The sequence below is a fragment of the Manis javanica genome, chromosome 11 (genome assembly GCF_040802235.1).
Source record: "Manis javanica isolate MJ-LG chromosome 11, MJ_LKY, whole genome shotgun sequence".
Lineage (NCBI taxonomy): Eukaryota > Metazoa > Chordata > Mammalia > Pholidota > Manidae > Manis > Manis javanica.
The window spans coordinates 17,028,243-17,055,580 of record NC_133166.1 but is presented as its reverse complement, the minus strand read 5'-3'; the positions used below and the strand labels follow the sequence as shown (position 1 = coordinate 17,055,580).

The 27,338-nt window shown below is 38.6% G+C and overlaps 1 protein-coding gene across 11 annotated transcripts in view; it reads right to left on the bottom strand.

Moving 5' to 3' along the window:
- Nucleotides 1-25,877, bottom strand: part of NARS2 (asparaginyl-tRNA synthetase 2, mitochondrial) — a 193,663-nt gene extending 167,786 nt beyond the window's left edge. For 10 of the 11 annotated variants that reach the window (XR_012122532.1, XR_012122530.1, XR_012122531.1 and 7 more), the window contains exons 1-5: nucleotides 25,429-25,877; nucleotides 22,265-22,374; nucleotides 21,749-21,869; nucleotides 13,196-13,336; nucleotides 7,868-7,948 (exon numbers count right to left, since the gene is read on the bottom strand). Coding sequence is in view for 5 of the 11 variants with exons in the window: in XM_017650483.3 (XP_017505972.3) it covers nucleotides 7,868-7,948; nucleotides 13,196-13,336; nucleotides 21,749-21,869; nucleotides 22,265-22,374; nucleotides 25,429-25,569 (594 nt within the window). In the remaining 6 variants the exon portion in view is untranslated. The remainder of the gene's footprint in view (nucleotides 1-7,867; nucleotides 7,949-13,195; nucleotides 13,337-21,748; nucleotides 21,870-22,264; nucleotides 22,375-25,428) is intronic. The other variant, XR_012122534.1, reaches the window with a different exon arrangement.
- Between the last annotated feature and the right edge of the window lie 1,461 nt (nucleotides 25,878-27,338).

Sequence of the window (27,338 nt, the reverse complement as noted above, 5' to 3'; positions counted from 1 at the left end):
AATTAAAATCAGCATAGGAGAAGGAAGATGAGAAATGGAAATGGCGAAGGCACACAGTGGGGATCTAAGGTACTAATAATGTTCTGCTTCTTAAGGATGGTAGAGGTACTGGTGTGTGCCTTATACTGTCTCCATAGCTTATATTATTTGATATCCTCATATACTGAGTAAGAATGAGTTAAGTATTATTAATAGGTTATTCATACAAAAAACAGCAGTACTCCTAGTTCTTGCCAACAGTAGGTTATCAGTAAATGTTATTTTCCTTTCCCAAGAAAAACAAAAGTTTGTCCTGGAAGATTAGTCAAAAAGAAATGGCAAGGATATGATACTGTAGTATGGCGCTCATTATTAACAACTGTCAGTTACCTAATAAAAGAAGTCTTTAACCTCAGAACTTTAGTCCCAGTTTTGGTACCTTGTCTCAAAAGCCAACTTCAAACAGTAGTGTATTAAAACTGCATTTACTTTACAGCAAAACAGATCTTGTTTAAACTACAACTTCGTCCCTTACTCTGTGGCTTTTTGATATGGTTTTCTACCTGAGCATCATTTCCTCATGTAAAAAAAAAAGGTATTAGTTAATTCAACAAATATTTATGGAGCAATTACCATGTGCCAGGGAATGTGTCAGGTATTATACAACAATGTACAAGAAACACATGGTTTCTGCCTTCCTTCTGAAGGTAAACTAATTCCTACTTCAAAGGGTTGCTGAAAACATTATATAATATATGGAAAGGAACTTGATATGGTGCCTGAAATATACTTGGTATGCAAGAAATGCTATTTCTCTTTTTCTGCCTGGATTACTTAAAGCTAATAAAATTACTCCTTTTAGAAACCCTGTTTAGTGGCCTAACATAAAAGACACCAGTGAAATAACATATATGACAGTAAACTACTATACAAATATTAGTTGACTTAACATATCTGACAAATGTGAGATGTTATTAGTCTGATCTATATCCATAGGTTAAAATGTTGGCATCTGAATCAAATTTAAATGATTTTAAAATATGAACCCCAGCATAACTAGATTCAGGTTTTACAGTATTTTTAAGATATTCTTTATGATTTGACTTGAAATATATTCTTGTAATACTGCAATCTTTTCACATGGCTAGCTTTTAAATTCACATTATTTTGGAGACGTGTTTTATTGTAGGAGTTTGTTTTTCCCATATAAAAATATCTTGCGAATTCGTGTTGCTGAGGGGCAAAACAGAAATAACTTTATAAATCAAACAGCACTGACACAGTATTTTTCATAAAAAAGGAGGCTTAACAAATATTTACAGTATGAACCAAATAGTGTAATTTTAGTCCTGTGTGGCTATGGGATTAGATCGTTTCAAGAATGCACCCCATTTGGGGAACACCACAGGATGGAAGAAATAGCTCAGCCTTCTGAATAGGAAACAGTGGCAAGCTGTATCAGTTCACAATCTGAGAGATTTTTTTTTTTAACCATGTTGTTGATTTACAATACCCTCACTTCACAGTGGAAGCGGCAAAAACACACTATGGGTGGGAGCACGCCAGCTGTCAGGTCCGTTCTCTTCTCAGTGCCCTTGAAAACAGATCTGCTTCTTGTAATCTAGTGTGGCATTTTTTTCTTTCTTTATCAGCACAGTGTTCACATTTTACTAGTGAGGAAACTGAGGATTGTGGTAGTAAAAAGTAGTCCCAAAGTGACTATCCTGCTCTTTTCTTTTCCCTTCACTTCTGGCTTGACAGTGTGGGGGAGTTTCACAGACCCACTCCTCAGTGAAACTGGTAAAAGTTAAAAAAAAACCGAAGGAATCCCCACCCCCACCCCAGCCATTGAAAAACTCTGGAAATGGTCCCAAGGGCATACGACAAAGGAAGAAACATCTACTAAAGAAAATCTGCTTAAAACTTGGTAAGAACAAGGCACGTCTGTAATGTCTGAATGACAGTCCCCTTCCACCCTTCCCCCTCACAGCTCACCTGGGCAGAAACTCCACTCCACAGACTGGCACAGCCAAGGACACAGCGCTCTCCCACCCTCAGCTCCAAGTCAGAGGACCATCTTAGCAGAGGGGCTGCACTCCATTATTCCTCATCTTATCCATAGTTACTTGATGCTGAAGCTAAGTTCTGGGTGAGTGGAGTCCAGAAGCGGTGGCTCCCTTCTTCTGCCCAGTCCCTGCTCTACCTTGTCAGGGCACTGCTGAGAATACTAGGCCTTGATTTCTTTTGCTCTGGCACATGGGGTGAGGCTTCCATCCTAGAAGAGGCAAGCCTAGGAAACCTGGGGCTGCAGTTGATCACTCAGCTCCAAAATAGGATGTCACTTAGAGAGAAGTGTCCATGTCCCTACCTCTAGCACCAGAACTTTGTTCAGATATTTTGCCTGGGGGTAAAAGCAAGCCATAAAACAGACTTTCAAATCTCTCCCCAAAGGAACTGACCTCATTTGCAACAGGGCGTGGAGAAGTTCAAACCTAAGGGGATGCCTGGAAACAGTGGTTGGGGTGACAAGCAGTTGGGAGGAGAGTGACAGACACACTAGAAAGGCTAAGCTGTACACCTGCTAGTTTGCTGGAGAGAAATTGGGGAAGAGGTGGCTGGGAAGAGACCTGTTGGGGTCGGAAGAAATTTCAAATACTGCGTTGGAAAGTATACCTTTCAAGGAGCCTGAATTTGATTGGATCAGTCTGTGAAGCAATCTATACCCCCAAAAATTATCGAAAACAGAGCAATCAGACTGCAGTTAGTGGTTTAAGAACTGGGTGCATGGCTGTCAGAAGCCAACGCCTTCTCTGGGTGATTGTGGGCATACCTGTGGTTGTGCCCCCTGAGGGGTGACATCAGAGGCCTCACACTGCTGGAGGGGCAGGAGAAGGACAGACTTGTATATAGAACAGATAAAGAACTCTTACAACTCAACAACAAAAAAGCCAAGGAAGCCAATTAAGAATGGGCAAAGGATTTAAATAGACATTTCTCCAAGAAAGATATACAAATGGCCAATAGGCACCCCAAAAGATGTTCAACATCCTAAAGTCATTAGGGAAGTGCAAATCAAAACCAGTGTGCTACCACCTCACATCCACTGGGATGGCTTTAATTAAAGAAACTGAAAAGCACAAGCAAGTGAGGATGCAGTGAAAGTGGAACCCTCATTGCTGGTGGGAATGTAACACAGTACAGCCACTGTGGAAAATGATTTGGCGGTTCCTCAGTAAATTGAACACAGAATAACCATGTGACCCAGCAACTCCATTCGATGTATATACTCAAAAGAATAAAAACAGGTATTCAAACAAAAAACTTGTACATTCACAATGGCATTATTCACAATAGCCAAAGGTAGAGATGACCCAATGTCCAACAATCAATGAATGGTTAAACAAACTGTGATGTATCCATACAGTATTATATTATTAGGTCATAAAAAGAAATGAAATTCAGATATATGCTACAATAGAAGCCAGACACAAAGGCCACATATTATTCGATTCCATTTACATAAAATATCCAAAACAGGGAAATCCATAAAGACAAAAAGTAGATTAGAAGTTACGAGGGGTTGGGGATAAAGGGCATGGGGAGTTTCTGCTATGGAGTCTCTTTTGGGGTGATGAAAAAGTTTTGGAAATAGTGTGGATGGTTGTATGGCATTGTGAATAACCTCAGTATGATTCCCCACAGTATGCAATTCAGATATAAAATTACATCTCCTTGGGTTCCACTTAATAGCCTTAAACTTTCAGTTCATTCTTCATTTTAGAAGTATTTAAATTCTAGCCTTGGTTAGTGTTCCTATCATATGAAGTACTACTGTTAGATTTTCTCAGCCTAATTTAATTTAATAATGTGTGACCATTTATCCATCACACTTGGACATAGTACAGGTATAATTAAAAACTTAAATTACATATTTATATATATAAATATTCAAAAGCAGAAATAAAATCCACAATGGGATACAACTCTACACCCTCTAGTGGAGCTATAATAAAAAAGAAGGGCAATATTAAGTATTGGCAATGAGAAAAACTGGAACTCACATATTGTTGGTGGGAATGTAAAATAGTGCAGCCACTTTGGAAAATGGTTTGATAGTTTCTCAACACAAGAGACAGAGAGATGCACCCAAGAGACATGAAATCTTACGTTCATCCAAATGTTTTTCACAAATGTTCACAGTAGCATTATTCATAACACCCAAAAGATGGAAACAATCTAAATATCCATCAACTGTCAAGTGAATAAATAAAATGTTGCACATCTACATAATAGAATATTAGTTGAATATAAAAAGGAATGAAGTACTGATAAAGTCTACAACATGGATGAACCTCAGAAATTTTGTGCCAAGTGAACAAAGATGGAAACAAAAGACCATATATTGTATGATTCTATTTATATGAAGAGGTAAATCTATAGAGTAGTTTACTGGTTACCTAGAGCTGAGGGTGGGAATGGGAACGGACTACCACTGGGTAGCAGGTTTCATTTTGGGGTGATGGACATGCTCTAAAATTAGATGGTAGCAATGGCTGCATGACCCTGTGAACATACTAAAAACCGTGGTACACTCAAGGCACATATTCATTTTGAGACTTTTCTCACCAACTCAATCCTCACTGATAAACTTTTCCTCAAGATTCCATACCACATATAATGATAATACTGCACCCTCAAATAAATAAATAAATAAATAAATAAATAAATAAATAAATAAATAGAAGTAAAGCAGTTTCACCTTATTTCCCATCAACATCTAGTTTTTGTCACAATCTCTAATTCTTGCCTTTCATCTCTTTCATCTTCTCACAAACTAAACTCCAGAATTATAAAGAACAAACATAATTGTGGAAACTTAACTAGGCCTTAAGACAAAAAGGAAAAAGTGTACAATCAAGGTATATTTTAAGTAAGATAAGTAACATGAAGAGTAAGTGAAAAACATGCTCTTTCCTCTATCAGTCCCTGCCAACTCACCAGCTTTACAGGCCAGAACCTCAACTACATCTTTATAACCCTTGTAACACCTAGCAAGCATCTCGAACACAGATGGTACCAACTGTCTGCTGAGTAACAAATGAATGCTTGAATGCAACTTCCTACATATGTATTCAGTAGTCCCCAAACCTTAATAAATATCTAAAGTCTTAAAGCAGAAACTAGAAATGAGGGAAAAGAAAACAAACACGATGGGACATGCATTCACTTCTCAGCTGCGCAGTAGAAGTGTGTGTTCTTACTGTGCTCTTCAAGGTGGCTTTTTACTGCTGTCCTCAAACCTGAGTGTGTGTTAGGCATCCTTATCTTTAAATAGTTCCTGACACTTCATTGTTGTCAGAACAAAAAAGAGCACTGTTAAGAGAAGCAAGAATTTAAATATGAAACTCCATTTTCTCCCAACAGCAGGATGCCAAGATTCAAACCCCTATGCCTCTACATGCAGGCGGGGGATATGAATGCACTGAAGCCTGGAGGTACAGAGGTGAGGTGGGAATAAGAAGAAGTACTATTTTCTTTCTTTCTTTCTTTTTTTTATTAAGGTATCATTGATATACACTCTTATGAAGGTTTCACAAGAAAATCAATATGGTTATTACATTTACCCTTATTATTGAGTGCCCCCCGATGCCCCATTGCAGTCACTGTCCATCAGTGTAGTAAGATGCCACGGAGTCCCTATTTGTCTTCTCTGAGCTATACTGTCTTCCCCATGACCCCCAACACACTATGTGCACCAATCATGATACCCCACAATCTCTTCTCCCTTCCTCCCCACCCACCCTCCCTGACCCCTCCCCTTTGGTAACCACTAGTCCCTTTACTTAGAGTCTGTGAGTCTGCTGCTATTTTGTTCCTTCAGTTTTGCTTCATTGTTATACTCCAAAAATGAGGGAAATCATTTGGTATTTGCCTTTCTCTGCCTGACTTATTTCATTGAGCATAATACCCTCTAGCTCCATCCATGTTGTTGCAAATGGTAGGATTTGTTTGCTTCTTATGGCTGAATAGTATTCCATCGTGTCATGTACCACATCTTCTTTATCCATTCATCTACTGATGGACACTTAGGTTGCTTCCATATCCTGGCTATTGTAGATAGAGAAGATGCACAATTTTCAAAGGGCAGAGGTTGGCAGGGGCAGAAGTCAAGTCTTATGTGCTGAACTTTCAAAAGCAACAAAGGTAGCAGGTCACAGCACAAAAGCACAGACTGCTGAAACCTGATAGATCCTGAATGCAGGAGCCTAGGATCAAGGGATTCAAGAGCATCTCTTTCTGGTATTCTGAATAGGCAAGTCTAATTTCACAATATGAAATTTCTCAACTGGCCCTGAAATACTACAAACATAAAACACTTTTTATTTGTTCAGTTGCAGAAATGTATCTTTTTTCCTTTCTTACATATTTTTACTTATCTAGTAACTTCCTTGTGTTGTTCAGAGGCCAAAATATTCATATTGTAATTATTTAGCCTTACTTTTGGGATTTCCTTAATACCAAAGCAGTTACCTCTAAAAGCACTGTTATTTAAGTTTGTTAAAGTTTTTTTTCACTTGTTTGAGTCTCTTTAATAATTCCCTTATTTGTAAAAACTTCTTTAAGTTATATCTTTCCTTCCTGTCATTTACTTTTTAATACTCATGGTTTAGATTAAGGGATTATGTACTATATAAGATGGGTAATTTTTCTTTACTTCAATATTCAGAAGACAATATTACAGTGCAAAGAGAAAATAACATAAATGTCTAGAAGAGAATGTTTTTTACAATTGGTACATTGTTATTTTGTCAGTTGCTGCCTTCTCTGAACTCATTTATACAGATGCTAACACTACCACTTTAAACATTCAACAAAGCATTTTTTTTTATTCTGCTTTTTGCAGAAGGCTGCCCATCACTAAGATTTCTTCAAGTTATATGTCAAGAAAGGCAGTATATGATTACTATTTTGAATAATGACTTCCGTCTATCAGGACTTCTCCCAGTGAATACTTTGTTCATAGTATGAACAGGAAGCATCATCATCAAGAGCCGGAACACACTGAATCAGAGAGAACAGTTATATACAGGTCTTATCTTTTGACGGAATCTCCCAAATGTATAAATATGAATCTTGACTTCTTAGAGATACAGAAATCAGTGAACAAATTAAAGAAAAACAAAAAGTACCACTCATCAACATACATTTCTCTCTGCCCATTATTATACAACTGGCCAATGATTTTAAATAGGCTGTCAACTTGGTAAATGGAAGGCTTTCAACTGTCTACAAATAAGAAAAACTTTTAACTTTTAAATTGCCTGCAAGAAAAGCAGGCGGACAATGCTTGGCATATACAAGGGGCTTGAATAAATGGTTGCTGAGCAAAGAATTAAAATAAAAGCCTTCATGAGGTATACAGAACATAGTAATTTCTTACAAAAAAAATGTGGTTTTTAAAGACTTTGAAAAATGAAATATTTACATGTGTATTTTTCTATTTTAAACTTACCTTTCAAAATATGACTTATATCCAAAAATATTAACTGGGGATTGAATTTGCACAAAAGAAATCTTAGAATCTACATTAAAAATCTTCCCAGATCCCTCTAGCTAACCAATCCATGCCTATGTAAGAACAGCAAACGGAGCACTACATTAAAAATTCACTCCTTTCAGGCCCAGTGAAAGTAATTCAGCTGGCAGGACAGGAAGTCAGAGAGGTTTGAATTTTCTTTGTGTTTTTTTAAGGATTACTATTAACAAAATTTCCGGTACTGGTCATGGTCTATCTATACAACTCTTACTAAATTTAAAACAAATCCTTGGATGAAAACTATCAGAGAGCAATATACATATATCCTTTAAGATGGGAAGTACAACTTACTTCTATTTGAAAAAGTTCTCCAGCCCCCTCACAGTCATTGGATGTGATTATTGGAGTATGAATATGCACAAAACCACTGTCCTGGAAGAAAAAGAAAAACCACTTTTTCTAGTATATTTATATATGAAACAACTCCAAGAACATACATTTTATTATACTACTAAGCCAGCACTAAGAGCGGGCCTTTATCAAATCCCTCCCTAATCCCCAAATAAGGCTACTGAGATATCAATGTATTTTCCTATGCACAGAAGCACAGAGAATTTTAAATCAGGAACTGACTTAGACATTATCCAGTCCAATCTCCTCATTCCAAAGATAAGGGAACTGAGGCCCAGAGAAATTTAATGAATTGCCAAAAGTAACACTAGTGAGTGGCAGAGCCAGTACTAGAACCTAGGTCTTCAGGTCTCTCTCTGGTGCTGTTTCTTCAACCCACTTCTCTAATACACTGGTAGTGATTTAACATAAACACACACATACTCTCACTCGAGGCTAATGCATAATGATCTTGTGCACACTGCTAAGGGAATACACAACAACCTAAAGTTGTGTAGATCAACTTAAAGTTCAGTTATTTTGGAATGAGACCCTCAATCATAACAGACAACCAAACAGGAGAAAAATTAAGGTTGACATATAGGGACTGAAAAAAGAAAACACAAAAAAGCCGGAAACAATTTTTAGGAAGTCTCTCATTAAGCTGATAGCACAGTGCAATGTACGTGGCACAGGCAGTGCACTCCTTTGTCTTGAGGAAGATTCTGAGCAGCAAATCCATCCATTACTGAGGCGCCCAATTCAATTCTTCCGCTCCAAAGTCTGAGCTATTTCCATTAGTGAACCACAAAAGCTGTTGCTAGCAGGATTGAAGTAACCCAGCAACTTCTTCAAGGTTATGCATCCCTCATTTTGACTAGGGATGTAGGCAAAAGGTTACATGCAGCATAAAAATGCTGCAGGGTGGGGGTGGAGGGAGTGTAAGTTAACAGAAGCTGCAAAGGCAGAATAGTGTGTTTAACACAAAGATTTTGGTTTTGAAATCAGTATAATAAATTCATGTATACACATTTAGTCTCTGCTAAATCTACCTATCACTGATGGAATATAAAATGTCTTAGAGCCTTACCAGGGGCCCCCCAAATTTGCCCTTTCCTTCCTCAAAAGGTTGGATTAAAGTATTCTGGCTACTATACAAAGTATCCAGTCAACAACTGGTCTTACTATATAGACTGATTAAATGTTCAAACTATAAATTAGAAGTCTCAGAAAGTATTCAAATGTGTACCTACTCTGGGAGCTACATGCCTGGAGGTAGGTGCTGTACACAGCACTTCATACAGAACGAATGAAATACAATCAATAACATTAACGCATAAAATTTTTATCTCCCAGGAGCTAAGAATTATGGACATGAATCATTTATTCCACATGAATGCAGGCAACTTTGAGCATGAGAGCAGTAAACAAAGAAAGGAAGTGAAAAATCCAAAGGAAACAAGGGTGGCGAGAGGGAGGGGGAGAGGGAGGAGAAAACTTAACGGCTGAATATCATTGCCAAAGTTACTACTGGTCAACTGCCACAAGAAACAACACTGCAGATCTTATGAAAATAACTGTATTTAAAAAAACAAATTCAGTTAAGTAGTGGTAATTATTCTAAATAACTAATGCTAAAACTTTCAAAACATGTCACCAGCTTTTTAAGCCTTAAGCTCCTAGCAAGGCTTATCATATCAAAGTCTGTATTATTACCCCCAAAACCTATATAAGATAATAAATAAATAAAGCATTGAGAACAAAGACCAGAAAAAAAGAGAAAGTGATAAGGAAGTAGAATGAAAAAAGGCAAATAAGTAGCAAGGAGTGGAGAATACTGTCAGTAGCTGCCTCCAATGGGCCACCAGTGTCAGCATAGGTATCCCACAGGAAGGCCAGAGAAGGGGCCAGATATAAAAGTATACACTTTCACCCTATTTCTCAGATTCCACCCACCACTGCAAAATATCTAAATATTTTGATATACAGTCTAGAATCAGATACTTTACAAAGCGCCGAACAGCTGAAAGTTACAAAACTTAAGTACGAGGGCCCATACACATCACTCAAAGACTCATAGGCTATATTTTTCTTTCAGACATGCCCCAAATAAGTATCATTATTTAATCAGATCAACAACAACAAAAAAACATGACAGCAATTGTTAACTACAGGCATACCAATGACAACAAAAAGTGACAGCAAGAAGAGACCCCCCACAAAAAAAAAAATCCCCAAAAGAAGTCCAAAGTCAGACAGCAGTCTGGGGCAAAGAATACTCCACACCATGACAGGCTTGAAGGCCCTGACACGCAGAAGAGGGGAAAATCTGATAAACAGAGGAAGAACCTCAGCTCATCAAGAAAGGGCAAACCCTTTTCTACTGGCTCAACTTAGGAAGCCTGGGAAGTATATAAATGCATTTGAGGATAACTTTCATTGAAAATTAGAAAAAAGTGGTGCTTTACCGAAGAGATAATCATTATTTGAGAAACAGTTCTTCTAAATAACTTTCCTTGAGGATTCTACAGAGTCAAGTTTTAGTACCTAGCAAATACATCAATTTTTTGAGCAAACCAAGTCACAATGCAAAACATTTCTAATACTCAAACCAAAAAACAGCTCTGGATCTAGTTTAATTAATCCTAGTTAAAACGTACTGCTCAAGTTTCTATTTTTTCCCCTACACTTCAAGATTTGAAATTTACAAAAATGTTGCACTTTTAAGTCTTAACATCTTTTAGGGAGCCTAAGTAACAGCTCACAGAACAGTACCAAATGCGAGCTAATATATTGCTATTACTCAACACCAATAGTACTCCTGTGATTTCTTTAAACCATTCAGTTCTGTCACACAAAACAAGTGGGTAACATTACAGGGGGTATCACTATCATATTTCCCATGGCTTTATAATTAAAATGTCAATTTATAGAATTCTGAAGAACCTACTTTTATGACTATCACCAAGAGTGCTTAAATACATTGTTTTCAACCTGTTAAAATGTTTATAAATTCTTTATTCTGCTTTTCCCCCAGATTTTTCTAGTTCTCTTATTTTTAAATCATTTCTATATTTGTAAAAGTTTCACGTTATAAAATGTATAAAAATAAGCCAACTTATCAAGGTATTGACAATACCACCACCTAGTGGCCAAAAATCTATAAAACTTTCAGAATTAAAACAGGTCCACTTTATCAACTGTTCAAACCATATTAGGAAAAAATATTTTTAGATCAGAAAAAATTTTGTGTGGTTCAAGTACTACCGAAAAGCCATATGGAAGTTGCATAAGGAAATTTATGAGAACATATGAAAATGTACCCTTTCAATTGTAATAGGATGACATTGTATAATGTGGTTTATTTTTGTTTATTCAAAAGTGTATGCTTGAAAGAGATGATGTTCTTTAGCTTTTTCACCAGAAATTAACACTGAAGGAGCTTTTCAGAGAGCAAGAACTCTCCTGGTATGCTACAGCAGAGCTGGGCCCCATGAACCTGGATGCAGTCCAAGAGAAGGGTCTGCTGTTAGATAATCTCTGCAAATTAGCTGGATCTGGAAAAGTGACTTACAGAGTGTTCAAACCCACATGGAATAACACAACTTTATCTCTTGGGCCACTCCTTGCCTTTGGGCCCTCCCATCCACATGGGTAGAGGGTCCTTTCCCTCATCAATTTACCAACTACATTCCACTATGGCTGTCCTGGGTGGAAGGAATGGCTGAAAAGCAAAGCTAAAGGAAACAAAACACCTTTACTATTACATCAGTCTACTTGATCAATACCAATTACTCTTTAAAATTAGTACTTACTGTATATAAAATGTCTATGACCAAGATAGAGAAACAGAGACTAGATTTACCCTCTCACCTGAAACAAGCAAAAAAACAAAACAAAACAACACCCACAAGCAAACCACATAACATGCTGGTTTTCAAGACTCTGGATAGCAGACAACAAAGGACAGTGATTCCTGAGAGGTGGGAAACTCTACCTGTAACCCAGCTTACCTTGGGGTTTTCCTGGTGGGAAGAGGGGGCTAATAAAGTGGAGCCCAGCAGACTCACTCAGTTGAGGAGATAGACCTGAGAGTCTGAGAATTTACAGGACAGAGTACCAGAGAGAAAAGAGCTGTGCAGACAACTCCAGACATTTGTAGAGGGCCACCCAGCAATATTAAGTACAGGAATGGTCAGCACATGTGTGTGAGGAAACTTTCCATGTCCAGGGAGAGAACCATCCAAAAAGATTACGGGAAATAGTGCCTGGTGCTCACATGTGGCTTGAAACCGTGTGTGTTCTCACAGGCCACACTGGAAATACAATTCATAAGGCACTAGGCAGGATATTCAGGAAGGCTTTGCCTCTGTAGTGGGGAATAGACTAAGCACTGCTCCAGACCAACTTCACAAATCAGAAAAACAATACACGAAAGGATCAAATAGTTTTCAGCTTAACTGCATACCAGAACAAAGCTTCTTAAACTTTGTAAATATCCAGCAACCAAGAAGATAAAATTCGCAATGTCTGGCATCTAAATTAAAGATCAGTAGTATGCAAGGAGGCAGGAAAATATTACTCATAATGAGCAGATTAATCATCTACCAAAACTGACTTGTAACTAAAAGACATGTTAGAATTAGAAGAAAAGGACATAAAAAGTTATTGAGCAGCTATTAAAACTGTACTATACATGGTCAAAAAGTTAAGCAGAGATGTGGAAGATTTTTTAAAAAAGGCTCAAAATCAAACATCCAGATATGAAAACTAGAGTGTGTGAGGTAAAAATGCACTGGATAGGAATAACAACAAATTAGGCACTGCAGAAGCAAAGATCAGTAAGCTTGAAGACAGCAATATAAACTATCCCAAAAAACACAGAGAAAAAATAATTTTAAAAAGGAACAGAACATTAGTGAGCTATGGGGATATCATCAAGTGGCCTAATACATGGGTAATTGAAATCCCTAGAGGAGGGAAGTAACATAAAAATACTTGCAGAAATGATGGCTAAAAAAACTTCATGAAAAGTTTTCATCCTAGATCCAAGAAATCCAATAAACTCCACCAACTCGGAAGAAAAACAAAACTGTGCCAAGGCACATCATAAATCAAAATGCTCAAAACCAGTGTAAAGAGAAAATTTAAAGTGAGCCAAAGAAAATGTACCACAAAAGTAAAGGGTGACTGGAATAAACAACTAACAGAACTTTCAGGATAATACTCCAGTTTTACAATTATTCAACTTCTTGACAAGAACGAACACCTAGCAGCAAAGAACCTTACCTTAAAGAAAGAATGAATAGCAGCTGTGGCTTCACTGCGAACCCTCAGTATAGAACCCAGGACATTGGTCCTACACCTGAGGTGAGGAAACTGTCTCAGATACTCCAGAGGATGCCTCTCTTTATATTTAAATGGAAAAGTCTGTCAATAAAAGGAGAAAACAAATTAGAGGCTAAAAAAAGAGTTTTATAAAATCAGTTTCCAGGGTATTTGCTAAGTATTAGTGCTTTAGAACAAAACTAAGATGCTTTCCTTCTTAATTTCTAAATATAAATGAAGACAGTTTACAATAATAATCCAAAATTTGTAGAATGGTAGGAATCAGAGAGATGTGGGTTTGAATCCAGCTCTGCTACTTACAGGCTGTGGGGGTCTTGGGCAAAGTTACTTAAGGCTAATCTGTTATTTATCAAATTTCTGTTAGCTACTTACAAATAGAGAGATTAGGGTATAATTATATTGTTTAACAGACAGAAGTTCAGAATATTGTAGATCACTGAATATTATGTTTTCTACAACTGTATACACACAGCTAGTGCTCGATTTTAAAATCACCCAAAGGTCCTGAAAGCCCGTAACTATTCATAATCAACAGGCACTATTTATCACTACTAAACATGTACTGCTGTCTAAGAACATGAGGGGGGTTTAACAGCATTCTGTCATCTAGCGGTGTATATACATATATATATAATTTTGGTATCATTAATATACAACCACATGAGTAACACTGTGGTTACTAGATTCCCCCCATTATCAAGTCCCCACCACATACCCCCTTACAGTCACTGTGCATCAGCATAGTAAGATGCTATAGAGTCACTACTTGTCTTCTCTGTGCCATACTATCTTCCCTGTGACCTCCGCCCATGTTATGTGTGCTAATCGTAGTGCCACTTACTCCCCTTTTCCCTCCCTTACTACCCAGCCTCCCCAGTCCCTTTTTCTTTTTATTTCACAAAGCATAATACCCTCTAGCTCCATCCATGTTGTTGCAAATGGTAGGATTTGTTTTCTTCTTATGGCTGAATAATATTCCATTGCGTATATGTACCACCACTTCTTTATCCATTCATCCACTGAGGGACACTTAGGTTGCTTCCATTTCTTGGCTATTGTAAATAGTGCTGTGATAAATATAGGGGTGCATATGTCTTTCTCAGATTGGGATCCTGCATTCTTAGGGTAAATTCCTAGTGGAATTTCTGGGTCAAATCGTATTTCTATTTTTAGTTTTGTGAGGAACCTCCATACTGCTTTCCTGAACTAGTTTACATTTCCACCAACAGTGTAGGAAGGTTCCCCTTACTCTGCATCCTCACTAGCATTTGTTGTTCCTAGTCTTTTCGATGTTGGCCATCTAACTGGTGTGAGGTGATATCTCATTATGGTTTTAATTTGCATTTCCATGATAATTAGCGATGTGGAGCATCTTTTCGTGTGTCTGATGGCCATCTGCATTTCTTCTTTGGCGAAGCGTCTGTTCATATCCTCTGCCCATTTCTTAGTTGGGTTATTTGTTTTTTGGGTGTTGAGGGATGTGAGTTCTTTATATACTTTGGATGTTAACCCCTTGTTGGATATGTCCTTTCCAAATATATTCTCCCACACTGTAGGGTGCCTTTTTGTTCTGCTGATGGTGTCCTTTGCTGTACAGAAGCTTTGTAGCATGATGTAGACCCATTTATTAATTTTTGATTTTGTTACACTTGCCTGAGGAGATGCATTCAGGAAAAATTTGTTCATGTTTATATTTAAGAGATTTTTGCCTATGTTTTCTTCTAAGAGTTTTATGGTTTCATGACTTACATTCAGGTCTTTGATCCATTTTGAATTTACTTTTGTGCATGGAGTTAGACAATAATTCAGTTTCATTCTCTTGCAGGTAGCTGTCCAGTTTTGCCAACACCAGCTGTTGAAGAGGCTGTCATTTCCCCATTGTATATCAATGGCTTCTTTATTGTATATTAATTGACCATATATGCTTGGGCTTATATGTAGGCTCTCTAGTCTATTCCATTTGTCTATGGGTCTGTTCTTGTGCCAGTAGCAAATTGTCTTGATTACTGTGGCTTTGTAGTAGAGTTTGAAGTCAGGGAGTGTAATCACCCCTGCTTTATTCTTCCTTCTCAGGATTGCTTTGGCTATTCGGGGTCTTTTGTGGTTCCGTATGAATTTTAGAACTATTTGCTCTAGTTTGTTGAAGAATGCTGTTGGTATTTTGATAGGGATTGCATTGAAGCTGTGGATTGCTTTAGGCAGGATGGCCACTTTGATAATATTAATTCTTCCTATCCTTGAACATGGGATATGTTTCCATTCATTGGTATCTTATTTAATTTTTCTCATGAGTGTCTTAAAGTTTTCAGAGTATAGGTCTTTCGCTTCCTTGGTTAGGTTTATTCCTAGGTATTTTATTCTTTTTGATGCAATTATGAATGTAATTATTTTCCTGATTTCTCTTTCTGCTAGTTCATCATCGGTGTATAGGAATGCAACAGATTTCTGTGTATTGATTTTGTATCCTGCAACTTTGCTGAATTCATTTATTAGATCTAGTAGTTTTGGAGTGGGTTCTTTAGGGTTTTTTATGTACAATATCATGTCATCTACAAACATGGGCAGTTTAACTTCTTTCTTGCCAATCTGGATGCCTTTCATTTCTTTCTGTTGTCTGACTGCCATAGCTAGAACCTCCAGAACTATGTTAAATAAAAGTGGGGAGAGTGGGCATCCTTGTCTTGTTCCCAATCTTAAAGGAAAAGCTTTCAGCTCCTCACTGTTAAGTATAATGTTGGCTGTGGGTTTGTCATATATGGCCTTTATTATGTTGAGTTACTTGCCCTCAATACCCATTTTACTGAGTTTTTATCATGAATGGATGTTGAATTTTGTTGAATGTTTTTTCAGCATCTATGGAGATGATCATGGGCTTTTCATCTTTTTGGTGATGTGGTGTATGATGTTGATGGATTTTTCAATGTTGTACCATCCTTGCATCCCTTGAATAAATCCTACTTGATTATGATGGATGATCTTTGATGTATTTTTGAATTTGGTTTGCTAATATTTTGTTGAGTATTTTTGCATCTATGTTCATCAGGGATATTGGTCTGTAATTTTCTTTTTTTGTGGTGTCTGTGCCTGGTTTTGGTATTAGAGTGATGCTGGCCTTGGAGAATGAGTTTGGAAGTATTCCCTCCTCTTCTAATTTTTGGAAAACTTTAAGGAGGATGGGTATTATGTCTTCTCTAAATGTTTGATAAAATTCAGCAGTGAAACCATCTGGTCCAGGGGGTTTGTTCTTTGGTAGTTTTTAAATTACCAATTCAATTTCCTTGCTGGTAATTGGTTTATTCATATTTTCTGTTACTTCCTGGGTCAGCCTTGGAAGGTTATATTTTTCTAGAAAATTTTCCATTTCTTCTAGGTTATCCAGTTTGTTACCATATAATTTTTCATCGTACTCTCTCATAATTCTTTGTATTTCTGTGGTGTCCATAGTGATTTTTCCTTTTTCATTTCTGATTCTGTTTATGTGTGTAGACTCTCTTTTTTTTTTTTGTAAGTCTGGCTAGGGGTTATTTGTTTGTTTTCTTAAAGAACCAGCTCCTGCTTTCACTGATTCTTTCTATTGTTTTATTCTGCTCGATTTTATTTATTTATGCTCTAATCTTTATTATGTGCCTCCTTCTACTGACTTTGGGTCTAATTTGTTCTTCTTTTTCTTGTTTTGTTATTTGTGAGTTTAGAAAGTTCATTTGGGATTGTTCTTCTTTCCTGAGGTAGGCTTGTGTTAAAATATATTTCCCTCTTAGCACGGCCTTTGCTGCGTCCCACAGATTTTTGCGGTGCTGAATTATTGTTGTCATTTGCCTTCATATATTGCTTGATCTCTGTTTTTATTTGGTCATTGATCCACTGATTATTTAGGAGCATGTTATTAAGCCTCCATGTGTTTGTGGGCTTTTTCATTTTCTTTGTGTAATTTATTTCTAGTTTCATACCTTTGTGATCTGAGAAGCTGGTTGGTACAATTTCAATCTTTTTGAATTTACCGAGGCCCTTTCTGTGGCCTAGTATATGATCTATTCTTGAAAATGTTCCACGTGCACTTGAGAAAAATGTGTATCGTGTTGCTTTTGGATGGAGTATTCTGTAGATGTCTGTTAGGTCCATGTGTTCTAATACATTTTTCAGTGCCTCTGTATCTTTATTTATTTTCTGTCTGGTTGATCTGACCTTTGGAATGAGTGGTGTGTTGAAGTCTCCTAAAATGAATGCATTGAATTTTATTTCCCCCTTTAATTCTGTTAGTATTTGTTTCACATATGTAGGTGATCCTGTGTTAGGTGCATAGATATTTATAATAGTTGTATCTTCTTGTTGGACTGACCCCTTTATCATTATGTAATGCCCTTGTCTCTTGTTACTTTCTTTGTTTTGAAGTCTATTTTGTCTGATATAAGTACTACAACTCCTGCTTTTTTCTCCCTATTATTTGAATGAAATATCTTTTTCCATCCCTTTACTTTCAGCCTGTGTATGTCTTTGGGTTTGAAATGAGTCTCTTGTAGGCAGCATACAGATGGGTCTTGTTTTTTTATCCAGTCAGTGACTCTATGTTTTCTGATTGGTGCATTCAGACCATTTACATTTTGGGTGATTATCAATAATAGGTATGTACTTATTGCCACTGCAGGCTTTAGATCCATGGTTACCAAAGGTTCAAGAGTAATTCCCTTACTATCTAACAGTCTAATTTAACTCACTTAACTCACTTAGTATGCTATTACAAACACAACCTAAACGTTCTTTTTTTTCCTCCTTTTTCTTCCTCCTCCATTCTTTATATATTAGGTATTATATTCTATACTCTTTGTCTATCCCTTGATTGACTTTGGGGGGTAGTTGATTTGATTTTGCATCTGCTTAGTAATTAATTGTTCTACTTTCTTTACAGTGGTTTTATTTCCCCTGGTGACAGCTATTTAGCCTCAGGAACACTTCCATCTATATACGTCCCTCCAAAATGCACTATAGAGATGGTTTGTTGGAGTTAAATTCTCTCAGCTTTTGCTTATCTGAGAATTGTTTAATCCCTCCTTCAAATTTAAATGATAATCTTGCCAAGTAGAGTGTTCTTGGTTCCAGGCCCTTCTGTTTCATTGCTTTAAATATATCATGCCACTCCCTTGTGGCCTGTAAGGTTTCTGTTGAGAAGTCTGATAATAGCCTGATGGGTTTTCCTTTGTATGTGATCTTTTTTCTCTGTGTGGCTGCTTTTAAAAGTCTGTCTTTACTCTTGATTTTTGCCATTTTAATTATTATATGTCTTGGTGTTGTCTTCCTTGGGTCCCTTGTGTTGGGAGATCTGTGCACCTCCATGGCCTGAGAGACTATCTCCTTCCCCAGATTGGGGAAGTTTGCAGCAATTACTTCCTCAAAGACACTTTCTATCCCTTTTTCTCTCTCTCTTCTTCTGGTACCCATGCAATGTGAATACTGTTCCGTCTGGATTAGTCACACAGTTCTCTCAACATTCTTTCATTCTGAGATCCGTTTTTCTCTCTGTGCCTCAGCTGCTTTGTATTCCTCTTCTCTAATTTCTTCCATTTACTGTCCCTTCTACTACATCTAATCTGTTTTTAAATCCCTCTATTGTGTTTTATTTCACATATGGAATTTCTTAATGATTTAATCTCTGTCCTAAATTCATCCCTGAGTTCTTGAATATTTTTCTGTACCTCCATGAGCATGTTTATGATTTTTATTTTGAACTCTCTTTCAGGAAGATTGGTGAGTTCAGTTTCATTTGGCTCTTTTTCTCATGTTTGCGAGATTTTTGTTTGAACCAGGTTCCTTTGACGTTTCCTATTTGTACGTGTTGCACTCTGGTGCCCAGAAGCTTTAGTCTCTGGAGCTGCTCAACCCCTGGAGTGATGTTGGGGGTCATAGGGGAGCGGAGCTGGTGCCTGGGGGAAGGAAAGATCTGTTTCCTGATTCCCGTTTGCAGTGCCTGACTCCACCGTCAGAACCAGTGGGCCAGCACACAGGTGTAAGCCTCTGTGCTTTGCATCTGTAGCTGTTGTAGGTGGGGCCTCCCTCTGGCTGGCCTAACACCAGGACAGGGATTGCTGGTTTGCAAGCTGGGGCTGGCAGGCCAGGAGGAAGGTGCAGCAGGCTGCATATCACAGTGGGGAGCCTCGGAGCTGAGCAGCACTCCAGGGGGATGGAGGTCTGAAGCTCCTGAAAGTCCCTAACCTGCCAGGCAGAGCACACCTAGACAACCTTGTCCACCTATCCCTTCTCCCATGCAGCAATCTCCATACAAACCCTGCCCCTTCAGCAACCCCCTCGCTGCTAGGAACCCTCTCAGACCACCCGCCTTTCCTTTGTTCCAGAGTGGCCGGATATGGATTCCTGTCCTCCACAAATAGCTAGAATCTCCACAAACGGCTGTCCATATTTGTGTTACAAGGTGAAGAAGAGAAACAAAATTTCAGACCAAAACCAGTTTCAATGAAAAGATAACAGAGAAGCCAAGTAAAAGAGCTATACCAGTAACCTGTTTTAGTCTGGTCTATTTTTTTAAGACCTTGAGCACATACTAAGTATTCTGAATCTCCAAGTATTCTGCCTGTCTTAGCTTTCCAACCCCACTTATCTCTAGAGCACCATGCAATGTAGGTTTGTGCTCTCAAAGCAGATCTCCAGGGCTGGGTGTTCAGCAGTCCTAGGCTTCCACCCGCTGCCCGCTCCATTTCTCTTCCTTCCGCCGGTGAGCTGGGTTGGGGGAAGGGCTTGAATCCCGCAGGATCAAGCCTTTGATATGTTACCCTGTTTCGAGACATCTGCTCTATTCTCCAGGTGTATGCAGTCTGGTGCAGCTGTCTTTCCTGTTGCTCTTTTAGGATTAGTTGTATTAACAATACTTTCATAATATATGTGGTTTGGGGAGGAGTTCTCTGTTTCACCTCTCATTCTGCCATCTTGAATGACCTCTGCTTTACTTTTCCAGTGTAGCATATATTTACAAAAATTTTAAAGGGAATTATGACTCTACCTAGAAATATTTTTACCCTACCCATATTTGTGTTACAAGGTGAAGAAGAGAGAAACAAAATTTCAGACCAAAACCTGTTTCAATGAAAAGATAATAGAGAAGCCAAGTAAAAGAGCTACACCAGTAACCTGTTTTAGTCTGGTCTATTTCTTTAATACCTTGAGCACATGCTAATTTATGTCATTAGAAATAAGCACCACACTTACTAAAGTGAAATATGACCACATTAACAGGGGTACTGCTAGGGGTTCAGAATTCCCTAATGTATGAATACTTAAAAATGACACTGAAACTAAGGGGAAGAGAAGGTGAAGCCATCTACACCCACAGAAACTAAGGGTGAACAAGAAGAATAAACACAGGCAAAGTTTTAATAATCATATATTCCTCTAACAAAACAAAAAACAAACATGGTTACTAGCTCCATTCCTTTCTAAGCTACTTTCAGTCTGTTTTTTCAGAAACTTTGGAACCCAATTCCTGATTTTCTGTATTAATTAGAATTTTTCAAGAAAACTATTCAGAATAGCATTTTTTAAGAAGTTGCCTATTTTCTTTCTTATTTCCTTATATTTAATTTCTTTCAATTATCCAAAAAAAAAGCTACCAGTGAACTAAAATGATGCAATTTTCCTATATTCCCTCAGTTTTTGTTCACTGAATGTTTGAAAACACGTATAGCAAAACTACAGGCCAGCCAAATGGCTCGTACATAAATTTCAGTTGTGCCACTGATTGGCAATATCATCTTGGGCAAGTCATTTCACCTAATTGTATCTTATTTCCTCCAATTTAAGGCACTAGATTGATAATCTATTATTTTATTCCCGTTAAACTCTTTCCCAGGCTATAAATAAAAAACTACTATAGAGGAGTCTTGCAAAAAGAGGTATAAACATGTCATAAGGTACAATTTCTTATCTTTGTTCAGCCCAAGCATTACAACAGCATTTTCTGTGATAAATGGAAATGTTCTGTATCTGCACAATCTAGTATGGTAGCCACTAGTTACATGTGACTACTTAGAAGCTGAAATGTGGCTAACACCACTGATTTTTTTATTTGATTTTCACTGATTTAATATTAAATAGCCACAGGGGCTGGTGGGTACTGTATTGGACAGTACAGTTCTAGATCACACAAAAGTCATTTCTAGGTAGAGCTTTCCTAAGACCATGGTCTGTCCTGGTATGTCTCTGTCATTGCAACTGACTGCGCATGCTTGTGGAAGTGGCAAGTTTCCACTGTGACAGGTACGACAGAGATGCACAGATTAATACTTAGCTCTCATTCCTAAGACTCAGCCATCTACATACTTTTGCTACTCTCTCTACAATCCTCAGGCTCTGTAGCCTGTTTTAATTCCCTGAGAAGTAATAATCAAAACATGTTCTAAGTGCCGTATGCCCAATAATCACATTTAAAACAGATTGCTAATGTTTTAAATTAAGCCTGAACAGCCTCCATAAAAGTATCAGAAAACATACCTTGGCATCACAATTTCCAACAACTTCAATTTTTTCTGCCTTCAGTTCCACCGTCTGCCTTTTGGATGGACTTTTTACCAGCTGCCCTTGAACTTCCACAGAACTTCCAAAAGTCAGTTCTCTATAGTAACAAAAAACCCCAGCATAAACAAGATATCGTTATATGTAACCCTCATTTTAATATGAAAATATTAAACGTGCCATCAATACAGAAATATTTAATGATAAAAGTTTTTACCCTTAATTGGGTGAAGAGCTGCAAGCAGTTAAGGGAGACTTTAGCAAAGGGTAGGTGGGGGAGACTGTCACATGAGGACATCAGACAGAGATGGAAAGGCCCAAGCTTGAGGGATCATAATTCCAAGTATTTGGACTTGAGCCTCAAAGCTATGACACGCAGTTTGTTTAGAAAGATCACTCAGGGCAATATGAACACTGGATTAGGGAAATGGGAAGCAGAGGAGATGGAAAAAAAAAAATCAAAGGACCAAAAAAAAGAACCCCCCAAAACCTCACCTTCTGTCAAAACTTGAATCTGCTACAATCTGAAGGCTTTCCAAAGATGACCCATCATTTACATGCAAGAACAAGACTTCCTTCTGGGATCGGATTGAACGAACCCATCCCTAATGAAGAGAAAATAATTCTAAATGTGAGTTTAAAACACATAACATTCCACATTTTCATTGCATATACACATAGAAGACTAAATGAAAAAAGAAGTCCACATAATCCTGCCTTAGTAAATAATTGCTTTACATTCACCTATATGCATTTTGATTTTATATGGTTTTTACCACAGTGAGATAAAGCTTTGGCATTCCACCATTTTGTTTTGTTAATAAAGCTTATCATTCTGAATAGATGCTTCATATGCCATTAGGTTCACATAACCGATCCCAGCATTGGCTCTTCTGGGTGTTTCCACCCTTCCCTGCCTCCCTCCCCACCATAAATATAACAGGGCCCTTTCTCCTTCTATATCAAATTCCCAGAGGGAGATTATATAGTTACAGACTAAAAACATTTTCATGGGATTTTTTTCCTTTTACACAGTAGCATATGGAGTTCTCAAGAAGCTTCCTATTCTGAACACATATTAAGTAGCATAGTATATCAACTTTCAAAGACTCAATTTAAATGACAGGTATGTGTAAGTACAAAAGAGCCATCTTCACGTAGACCAGTAACACTAAAGACAGCTGCCTTACAGATCACATCCAACTTAAAATTTAACTAGCACAGAAAGGGGAAGATTTTTCTAGCAGATACTGAGTGACTATGAAACAATTGATGGTGTTTGATTATCATCCAACAAGCCTGGGAAAAAGCATGATGATCCTACATAGAAAAACTACATTGATCCTTATGTGTGTCCCCTCCTATTACTTATTTGCATGTCCACATATTTTGAGGGTTTAGGAACCACACTAGAGTTGCTTTGAAGGCTAATGTTGGGCACATAATCCATAAATGTTTTTCAATGAAATAATATCTACCATGTACTGAACATCTGCTATGTGACAAGCAGTTTACTACCTTCATACACTACCTCATCCCCTCCTCATACTAGCCCTGAGTTACCATTACTCCCATCTTACAAGTGAAGAACCTGAGACTCAGAGAAGTTAATTAACTGCTGGTAAAGGGCAGAGTCTGAATTTGAAAACAAGTCTACTAGAAAGCCCTTGATCTTTTTCCAGGGCTCCACTGAATAATGTGTGAATTGCCTCAGCCTCGTATACAAGACCTTTCATAATCAGAAGCGTACCCATCTTTCTGGTTTCACCTCACCACGTTTCCCCAGACACACCTGCTCTTTGGTCATGCTCTATCAACAGTGATTTCCAAAGCACCACTGTGTTGCTTCTCACCTGTTAGTAAAAGTTAACATTTATGGAGTACGGTTTAATATGCTCCTGTACTAAGCTCTTTATAAATATTTTACTACTTAATCTTCACAGGAACTTAATGAAGTGAATATTATCATTTAAGAGATGAAGAAACATTTAGAGAAGTTAGAATAACCTCTCTAAATAGGGAAGTTCACAGATACCAAACAGTAGAGCCGGGATTCATATGAAGTTCTTAGTTCAAAGTTCATGGTCTTATCAACAAGCTTCTCTGTTACGCTACTTCCACCCCAACCCAGTTCCTCTCCCTTAGTCCCTGAATCCTTCAGGACTCAGCTGAAAGATCACTTCATACAAGAAGTCTTCCTTGACCTCCTCATACAGTTAACAATGTCCCTCTGTATTCTCCCCAGACAAAGTTCTTAACTTATACCACTAATAATGATCACATGCTGTAATTACTTATCTTAGCCATTAGGCCAGGGCTAAACAAAATGTGAAACATACAATTTTACATTTTTTAGTAGTCATTTTTTAAAAGTAAAAAGAAACAGGTAAAATTAATTTTACTAATACATTTTATTTAACCATTCTGCCAAAATATTACCAACATGTTATCAATATGAGTATATTAGTGACATATTTTGCATTCTTTCTTCTTCATATTGGTGTGTATTTTCAATTTTCAGCACCTCTCAATTCAGACTAGCCCCATTTCAAATGTTCAGTGCCACAAGTGGCAGGTAGCTGCTGAACAGACTGCACATCACTAAGACGAAGCCTCTAACCTACGCAGCAGGTTCTGTTCCTTCAATCTTTGAGTCCTCTCTAGACTAGCACACAGAAGGTATCATTGACATATGTCAAACTAACATGAATGCAAGAAAAGGGTTTGATCTGAATCATGGAAAGAATCTGAAACGCAAAGAAACGAAGAGAGGTAGATCAGTCCTACTACTAAAAATCAAGGCTATGTGAAGACAAGAATAACTGCATCAGTATGTTTCAGAAACCTAATAAGAAAGACAAAACAGCTTGCTTGCTCTGCTCCTTTAAGAGGGAATCTAGGTGGAGCTGCTGCAGATACTGTCATTAGGAAGAGAAATAGCAGCAGCTAACATTGGACTATGGGCTACTGTTCTAAATGTCTTACACCTATTACCTAACTTAACTTCAGGGCTCAATGCGGTATGCGATATAACTACCTTCATTTTCTTAAGAGTAAACTGAGGTTAGATCACATTATTGACACGCCCACAACAAGCTACTAAGCGGCACAAATTTAACCTAGGCAGCTTGACTCCAGAGCTCTCTTCAACTGCCACAACTCCACTTTCTCCTTATTAAACAAATTACATGCAAATTCTCATTTTAGGCACTGAGGTGGCTAAAAGTTGGAATGAAAGACAGGATGCGCTTGAACAAATACTTACTGTCAGCCAGGTGTGACCACCAAGACAGATTAAGACATGGTTTCTATTCTCACGGAGTTTGCTCAAGACAACCACTACGTAACTGCGGCTATTTATTATGAGGAATAAAAGTAAAGGAGCTCGCTTGTTTATTTCTGCTGGACTAACAAGTTTACAAGTATTGCCCTGGTATCGTGAAAGCAAAGTTCCAGCACTTTACAGGCACTGCAGCAATGTTGCGAAAAGTAACGGTACCCAAGGGAAGGAGAAAGTTGTGAACGCACACGATTGCCCACATTTTTTAACTTTTCGCTGCTGGTCCTTCTGTCTGATACGACAGTGCACGGCAAGCCGAGGCGTGGAAGTGCCATAAGTCACTAAAAAGAAAAAGCCGATTGCCTTCCCATACACCAACCTGGACCTTAACGCGCTCCCCATTCGTGTTCTGGGCCCTGAGAGCGTCTCGCACGCTCAGTTTGGCTGAAGGTTTGCGTCTCGCGCAGGGAGCGGAGGAACAGGAGCGCAGGGCTCGCAGCAGGGCCCAAGTCCGGAGCATCGCGCGGCTGCCCGAGGCCCTCCTCGGGTCCAGCCCTGATCCCAGCGGATTCGGACCCTGCCTGCGAGGCCCCTCCCGTCTCAGCTCTGCTCCCCAGTTCCGGGCCGCAGCCCTGCTCGCAGGCGTTGCGAAGCCCCGCGGTGGCTCCCTCCCCCGTCAGGGAGCTCCAGCTGTTCCCAGAGCCTCTCCTCCGCTTCCCTCTCCCTGACACGCGGAACAAGGACAAAACCCCCGGCGGCGTGAGCCGCAAGGAGACCACGCGCCACAGACAGCTGGGACACGGTCCCGCGTGGTTTCGAAAGCTACGTTCCTACCCCAACGTGAACACGCGCTACTGTCGCCAAACGTCACCGCGCCAACGTCACCACGCACGAGAAGTTTAAGAGGGAGCATGCGTGTGAGAAGAGGCGGGCCAGAAGCAGGTGGAGGAGGCGGAGCAGAGGAACGGGCGGGGCAGGAGCCGAGATGGGGCGGAGCTAAGGCATTTCTCTCGGAAGGATCTAGGCAGCCTGCTTGAGGCGGGGTCTGAAAGTTCATTTCTATAGCTTCCGAGTGATGCTGAGTTCAGAGGCAGGGACTGCCTGATGCAGAAGGAAAGCGTCCAGAAGGAGACTTAGCCTGAGGATATCTGTGGTTCCTAGGTTCTGAGCACAAAGAAAAGACAGCTCCTGCTGAAGTTACAGTTGTGTGGTAACACATATCTAAGCAGACAATTGCACAAAAGAGTTCTCTGTCAGAGCTTAAGATGCCAGAGATGGCTTGCTGGAGAAGGTAGTCCTCTGACAGGTAAATAAGTGAAGACAGGTTAAATATGGGAGTCCGAGAAGGCACTACAGTGTGAAGATGTTGGAGAGAGACTGGAGAAATGTCGGCGGGCAATGCCTGCTTTTTAAGTCTTTCCTTTTTTCCAACCCAGTTATCTGCATTTGTTTGATCTGAAAACTATGATCCTTTTATATATTAGGCTACCTTTTGTATTTATCCACCCTCCCCCGCTCTTTTTCTGTAACTCAGTGACAATCATGAAATAATTCTTTCTAATTAAGAGAAAGAAGGACTAGTTCCTTTAAGTTGCCACTATTATTATGCCCATTTTATAGATAAAGCAACTTAGGCACAATAAAGTGACTTACTCAATAATATACATCCTGTAAGCATGAGATGGAAAGCCAGAAATCCCGGCTCTGTGCTCTAAACTATTGTGCTGTACAGTTTCTCAAGGTGGGAAATAAAATCATGGTCCCTTCCATCAAGGAGCTCATGGTCTAGACTTGGAGACAAGAATAAAGATCATTGCATTGTAACCCAATGAGTACACATAAGTATATGAGCCAAGCAGAGTGGTATTCTAGAGAAGGAACTAATTAAGTTGAGTTTTTGAGAAGGATCAGAATTTTGTCAGGTTGAAATATAAGAAAGAGTATTTCTTGCCAAAAGGTAAGTAGGAAAAGTTGCCAGGAGGGCAAACAGTTTGAAGAACTGTAAAATTGTTCTCAAGACAGACTAGAAAATATCTTCTATGAAAATAATATGGTTCTTGGGCACTTCTTGAACCTTGGGAAATGAAATTTGGAAACTTCCAGCAAAATGCCTTCAGATTTGTGTAACTATGGGTCTTTAAAAAATAAGTATTTCTTTGGTGTACTGTTTACAAAATCTGGGGAACAATCTGGGATACATAGGAATGACATGTTTCCTGGTTCAGATCCCTTTGAGCACATGCAACTTGTCCAAGGAACCAAAAGTAGTGACTAGTTGGCTCACTTCCT